This window comes from Pipistrellus kuhlii, unplaced genomic scaffold (genome assembly GCF_014108245.1).
Source record: "Pipistrellus kuhlii isolate mPipKuh1 unplaced genomic scaffold, mPipKuh1.p scaffold_m20_p_27, whole genome shotgun sequence".
Taxonomy (NCBI): domain Eukaryota; kingdom Metazoa; phylum Chordata; class Mammalia; order Chiroptera; family Vespertilionidae; genus Pipistrellus; species Pipistrellus kuhlii.
The window spans coordinates 2,712,735-2,719,279 of NW_023425526.1; the positions used below are offsets into that span (position 1 = coordinate 2,712,735).

General features: G+C 51.0%; 2 protein-coding genes across 5 annotated transcripts in view; both read right to left on the reverse strand.

Moving 5' to 3' along the window:
* Positions 1-5,522, reverse strand: part of NCAPH (non-SMC condensin I complex subunit H) — a 42,482-nt gene extending 36,960 nt beyond the window's left edge. The window contains exon 1 of the mRNA XM_036453972.1: positions 5,388-5,522. The gene's annotated coding sequence lies outside the window, so the exon portion shown is untranslated. The remainder of the gene's footprint in view (positions 1-5,387) is intronic.
* ITPRIPL1 (ITPRIP like 1) lies at positions 2,633-5,526 on the reverse strand. Of its 4 annotated transcripts, XM_036453977.2 has the most exons (3): positions 5,388-5,508; positions 4,464-4,605; positions 2,633-4,343 (listed from the first exon to the last, which is right to left on the reverse strand). In XM_036453977.2, the coding sequence occupies exons 2-3, from the start codon at positions 4,558-4,560 to the stop codon at positions 2,671-2,673; spliced, it is 1,770 nt and encodes a 589-aa protein (XP_036309870.1). In that variant the 5' UTR covers positions 4,561-4,605; positions 5,388-5,508; the 3' UTR covers positions 2,633-2,670. The 4 variants fall into 4 exon arrangements, with proteins under 4 accessions (XP_036309870.1, XP_036309873.1, XP_036309871.1 ...); XM_036453980.2 differs by lacking the exon at positions 4,464-4,605 and having other exon boundaries at positions 2,633-4,337; positions 5,388-5,526; XM_036453978.2 differs by lacking the exon at positions 4,464-4,605 and having other exon boundaries at positions 5,388-5,524.
* Positions 5,527-6,545: the final 1,019 nt, after the last annotated feature.

The window sequence follows — 6,545 nt, forward strand, 5'->3', positions numbered from 1 at the left end:
ATTTTTTGGCTTCAAATTTGCCTTGACCTTCCAGCTTGCAGTTGACTTATAATATAAACCATATTGTCACTGGGACTCAAAGGACACATAGTTAAAATGGCTTTACATTCCTTTTGGTCTCTGAACAAATGCCTTTAATTTTGTATGTGATATAAAATTCCTGACCTCCTAAAGACTGGGCTAAGAACCAACTATTTCTGTCTTTTGGAATTTCCGAACAACATACCTCCCTTTAGCTTAAAATTAATACAGTGCTTTTTGCTTTTCAACTAACTTTAAGCCTGCCCTAACCGGTTTGGCTCAGAGGATAGAGTGTTGGCCTGCAGACTGAAGGGTCCCAGGTTCAATTCCAGTCAAGGGCACGTACCTTGGTTGCGAGCATATCTCCAGTAGGGGGTGTGCAGGAGGCAGCTGATCAATGTTTCTATCATCAATGTTTCTAATTCTCTCTCCCTTTCCCTTTCTCTCTGTAAAGTATTAATAAAATATATTTTTAAAAATAAATAAAAATATGTTAAAAAATAATAAGTTTAAGCCCTATGTGGTGTTGATTCCTGCTGGGACAGGTACTTCCCTGCAGGCTCTGCCGTTTACCAGCTGTGACCCTGGAACGTTGTGTGCTCTCTGTGCCTGTTATCTCATTGGTAACATGGAGATCAAGCACCAACTCCGTGGGGTGTTAGTGTGAGGATTAAATGAGTTACCAGATGTGAAGCATTTAGAACATTTCAATGCTCAATGAAAGCTACTATTCTCATTACTATGGCTGCTGTTTTATCCTGGGTGCCAGCCAGTATTGTTTTAGAAGAAAGCTCAGCTTCCTAAATATCTGGCTTCCCCTTTCATTGTGAGCGTATTCCCAGAGCACTACAGCTCTATTCTTCCCACTACTTGTTTTGCTATACTCTCTCTTACATCTGCTGCCCAGCCAAGCTGTGCTGTTCCTTGTAATCTTCCGCCCGTTCATAACTTTGTTTTCTTTCTTGCCTCTTACTATACTAGAAACCCCAGTGCTAGAACTTCAAACTTCTCACCACCTGACAGACCTACGCCCTCTAGAACTTAGGTAGTTTGTAGCCGCTAAGATCTTTACATTTGGCTGATATTTTGGTTTGGGCCCCATGAAAATGAATGACTTAGGTATTAACATTCTGAATGATTCTTTCCTGGCCAGGCCACTGGGAAACCACAGGGCACACTGGTTCCAAGTATGCTGAGAAACACCAGGATGTGCTAGATGAGCCCTCAGGGTAACAGGAACTTCTTGGGAACAAGCTGCGAGAATGTTAACCTGCTATATGTGTTATTGCACAGATTCCAACTGATACAGAAAATAGTCTCATTTATTGAGTTAGAAAGAAACACCAGTTATTTTCTAAACAAAAAGCATATGAATATTTATAAAACACCAAAATCCCACCAGCATGGAACCAACCATCACTGCACCTTAACCTGAAAGCAATACCTGGCAGATACCAGCAGACAATAGTAGCTACTGAGCAGAGGGAGCCCCAAGTATTGACTGGCATCCATTCCTAGGACACTTGTAATTTCTGCTTGGTGGAGGGTGTGGATTCTACAACCAAACATCTTAACCCCACCGAGGTCAAGTTAAATGTGGGGCCAGGTCCTCCTCTGAGCAGATCTTTCAGGCTTGCAAGGGAGGAACAGCATTGGATTTCCAAAACAACCGCACCCACAACTATTTTCACATTTCTTAACACTCCTCCTCAGGCTTTTAAAGCACAGAAAAATACAATCAATCACATCTCCCAAATCTCTACTTTGAGTTGGACTGCTTCATAATCTCTTCCAGTCCAGCCCTGCCAGTGGTCAATCGCTATGACCTTGTTTTGCAAAACAACAAATGTAGTTCAAGTAATTCCTCTTGTCTCTGAAAAGAGAATACAAAGGCGTTACCAAGCTGAGAAAAGCAGAGCTACACATGGTAGTTAGAACTCCTTTCCATTCACCAAACAAGTGGCTCCCTGCAGAAACAATTATTCATCTCAGAGCCCCCAAAAGATCATCCTTGCTAAGAATTTTATAATGTTGTTTCCAGGCACGAAGGAGGTCATCAGATGTTGCTCTTTAATTTTAGTAAATACATTATCTCAATTATGGGACAGGTCACTACTGACTTGATATTTGTGAATCAATGCTAATAAATTATTTGGGTAGTATTGGAATGTTTTCAGAAGCATAAAAACAATAATATTGAGATATAAAGATTGGGCTAAATCAAGAAAAGAGAAAATGAACATCTTGGTTGCATCTTCAATTAGTGAAAGTCTGAAAAATTAGCTCCTAAAAATATGAGGAATAAGCTGGAATGGAGGTATTCTCTGATTCTTTCACTTCCAGTGTTGATACAAAACACATCCCAAGCCACCTCTGGATCTAACTCTTTAGCAGCAAGATGCTCCCACAACATCCGTTTCCCTGGTCTCCCTGTGGGTCAGGATGCAAGTTAAGTCAGGAGAAGAAAAACTCAGAAGACCCACTGGGACCCCATCTTTGTGACTACTTCACATACTCTTTAAAGTGTCTTTATCATAACTCCTATTCACAAAGTAAAGGCATATCTACCACTGATGTATGTGAAAAATAAACTCTTTTGCAGCCTGAAGAATCACAAATACCTTCTCCCCTTTATTAAGGGCCTTTACATTAATGTGCCCCGACCAACGGGGCACATGGCAGAGCTTTCACCCGGGTCAGAAGGTTGTGGAACTCTTCCAGTGCCTGTGTGTGCGCCATGGGGTTTAGCACCAGGTGTTGGAAGAGATTGACAGGCTCGGCATTCCGAAATTTCTTAGGGATCGGGATGGTCAGGGGCAGGAAGTTGTTACCAATGAGGAAATGATGGAGGGACCTTTGCTGGAGGCCACGGCCCAAGAACCAGAGGATGTCTTGGAGCCGCTGGGAGAGCATGCTGTGCTGCCAGTCCGTGAGGGGCAGCCACAGCAACAGGTGCATGAGGGCTGTCTTGAAGTGGTAAGAGGTAAGGATGGGGCAGGATGCTCCCTGGGGTAAGCTCTGAAGATCCTGGAGACTTAAAATGATCTGGAGGCACTTGAGGTGACAGGTATTCTCTGGAGCAAATCGCCCTACCAGCTTCAGGAACAAGTGCTCACAGGCTGCAAAGGACTCGGGCCAGTCCACACTAGTGAGCTGTTCCTGGTCAGGGGCCCGACTCACCAGGTAGACCAAGGTGTCTTCCCGTTGCACCCCCAGGACCAAGCGGATTGAGAGAAAGCGGCCCGAGCGATAGTCCAGCCTGAGCTTGCAGGATGTGGTGGACGGTGGGAGGCTGAGCTGGAAGTCATACTTGTGGGCCACCAGGGCCCAGGCTTTGCCCACCATGTTCCGGAACCACTGTACGGTCTTGCACACGTCCAGGTGGGAGCCGGTGCAAAGGGTTGCTTTGATGGAGTTGTTGCACTTGCCCATGAGGGCCGAGTGGTCCTTGTGGTGGTGCACCAGGCACAGCACATCGCCCAGAAGCTTCTCGCGTTTGCACACACATTCCGACTCTACCAGCACACTGCCACAACGGCGGCCTAGGGATGGATCCCTCATCTCCAGCACAAATGTGGAGCCCTGGGGCGGAACAATGGGCACCAGGATATCAAATTTCTGGATCTCATGGAGGGTTCCCCACTTCTCAAAGGCAGCCCCGATGCCCAGGCAGTCCTCCAGCTGCGGGCGAGCCTCTTGGGGGCTGACCACCTGGCGGTTGAGTGCTCGACAGGCTTCAATGAGGTCGTCCACAAAGCTCTCCACAAACTCGCAGGTGGAGGGCAGGTCCCGGATGACATTTTGGACATAGCATTTGTAAAAGGACTCCAGGGCCTCCTGCGAAGGGAAGTCGGTAAGCCAGTTGTAGGAGGTGGCAGGCACCACCCGGACTTCCTCTTCTTCCTCATCGCTGCTGGAATCAAAGGCCGGCTCGTGCTGCATGTTCTGTCGCAGAAGCTCGAAGATGAGAAAAAGGCAAAAGAGGCCAGCATTCCACAGGTTTCCCAGCATCCAGCTCAGCGGTCCCTCGTGGCCCTCGTCTTGGAATGGCCACCCCATGTCTTTCCTTCCCAGCACTAACTGGTCATTGGATGTGTCTCCTCTCCAGAAGTTCTCCACCTTCTGCTTCTGGTCAGCTACTCGCTTTCTCTCTTCAAACTCCATCTCTAACTGGCGCATCTCCTCACTCATGCGCTTCTCCAGCTGCCGACTTCTGGCTAGTGTGTCCAGGTCCATCCGTTCACTGACCATCAGGGGGTGGTGAACAACATACATCACTGCCAAGAACAGAAGGCTTAGCACAGCCATGGAGGCCTCTGCATCTGGAGAAGTAGGGGTGGGTCAGTGGTAATCCTCAGGATCATCTGCTCCCCAGTGCACATTCCCAGGCCCTGAAGCCCTACACCCTGGAAGCCAACCACCCAGGACAACACAACACTCACAGAGCTGGGGTTGGGCAGAGCCTGGGTGGTCTGCCCAGAAAGGGGGGCAGCAGGATATGCCACTCAGTCTCTCTACTGCTTTCCTTCCCCATGGCATGGGTGGCACTTAGGCTTCCAGAATGGCATTGGACTGCCTCCCTTCCTGCGTAGGTTGGGGAGAGGGATCTTGGTGGTAGGGTGGCCTTACCCAATTCATCAGTCCACCATGGCAACAAGGTGTGCCCTGTGGATCCCAGAAGCTCCCTTCCAGGAGCAGGAAGTACTGGTCCGCCTGGGCAATAAATACCTTTCCTCTTGCCAGGCAGTCAGCCCCAGGCCCCACCTGTAGCATCCCACTTACACTGTGACTTCACAATCCTCAATTCTGCCACCCACTGTCATCAAACAACCCAGCCTCTTCTCCCTGGTGCCAGTGGGCCAACTCCCAGTAGGTACCAGGGAGGCACAGTGCTCAGCCACCCCTCCACCCTTGCTGCTGTGCTCTCTGAGGTCTTATGGGGGTGCTGCTGCCTCATTGGGGCCCGTAGGCAGAAAAGGCTGCGCCTTTCAGCTCAGGAAACTGAAGAACAGGGTGGCCAAGGCCACCGACAGCTGACAGTAGTTGGTTCCTCTGCCTCCCCACCCACCACAGAGGCCTGGCGCTTCCTGTATTCACCCACAGTTCACAAGCTGGCTGGGCTTAGCAAGATCATGAAGGACCAAGCCCCGAGTGGGCCCTGAGCCAGACTCTCCTCCCTTTGGAACCTGGCCTTGCTCAGGCTCACCTGAGCACTGTTAAAACTTACTAGGTTCCCTGGGGCTTTGACTCAAAGCAGGGTGCCCCCTCCCCAATTCATAACCTCCCAAAATTCCACGCCCCGAGACCTGAATACTCAAATGCCCATCCTCTGGGGTTTTCCCGGGACCTGGGGCTAGGCTCCTCACCGTCGGTGTCAGCGGGAACTCGGTCTCACAGAGACAGCGCGGCCGGACCGCTCCCGCCTACTTCCCGGCAGCGTGGAGGCCCCCGGTTCCTCGCCGGGTGCGCCCGCGGGAGTGGCCCCATTTCCTTCTCCCGGGGAGCGCACCATGTCTGTCCGAGGGTCCGGCAGCCTGTGCGCAGCCGGCCGCTGGGACCCCAAAGCCCCGCACACGGTTCCGAGGGCGCCAGCCCCGCCCAACGACTCCCGCCGTCCAGGCCCCGCCCAGCAACTCCGGCCGTCCATGCCCCGCCCACCCCGCCCGGCAACTCCCGCCGTCCAGGCCCCGCCCAGCGCCGTCCAGGCCCCGCCCCGCCTCTCCCACCAACCCCTGCCGCGGAGCGTGCAGCGGCGCCCACCTTCTATCAAGGCTCCGGCTGCCAAGTGTTTGCTCAGGGTGCGCACAGCGGCTGCCCCAGACCCATAACTAAGGGGCGCTCACGGCTCAGCTGCTCAGCCCCCTGAGCTGGCGCCAGGGGGCACTGCTTCCCTCAGCTCGGTTCCGTAGAGAATATACGGATTTAGGTATAAGGGCGATGGTGGAACTAATGCGGGGAACGTCCTTTCCACTTGGGGCCTGCCCAGAATGGTACACGTCAGGTGTGTTGTCAGCATCACTCCCAGCCCACCCCCAGACTCAGGCCCTTCTCCCCAGCTCCTCTGGCTCTCATATTGGACCAGTCACACAGCCCCCAAAGACTTGGCTTGAGGTCTTGCTTGCCACTCGCTAGCCATGTGGGAATAATAAATCTTTTTAACCCTTATTGTTGAAAGAATGACATAGTCCCTCCTTATCCCCCCATAAACCTCTTCCAACCCACTCCCCCTCCCCGCCCTTTGGGAATAAGAATTCTAAACCCCCGGGCCTGGTGGCTCAGTGGTTGAGGGTGGGTGGACCCATGAACCAAGAGTTCAGCCTTGATGCCAGGTCAGGGCAAATGCCTGGGTTGGGGGCTCCAGGAGACAGTCCATGTTTTTATCTCTATCCATCTCCCTTTTCCTAAGATCAATAAAAACATTTTTTTTAAAGAAAAAGAATTCTAAGCCTATGGTAGCTCTGCTTATGAGGTAGGTGTATAAAAAAGAACTTTATAAAATGTGGAGGTGGGACAAGCCTTAGGAT

Coding starts and splice junctions, on each gene's coding strand:
- ITPRIPL1 (XM_036453977.2), bottom strand. CDS start 4,560: ATGCCATGGGGAAGGAAAGCAGTAGAGAGACTGAGTGGCATATCCTGC. Junction 4,344..4,463: donor CTCTGCCCAACCCCAGCTCT/GTGAGTGTTGTG, acceptor CTACTTCTCCAG/ATGCAGAGGCCTCCATGGCT.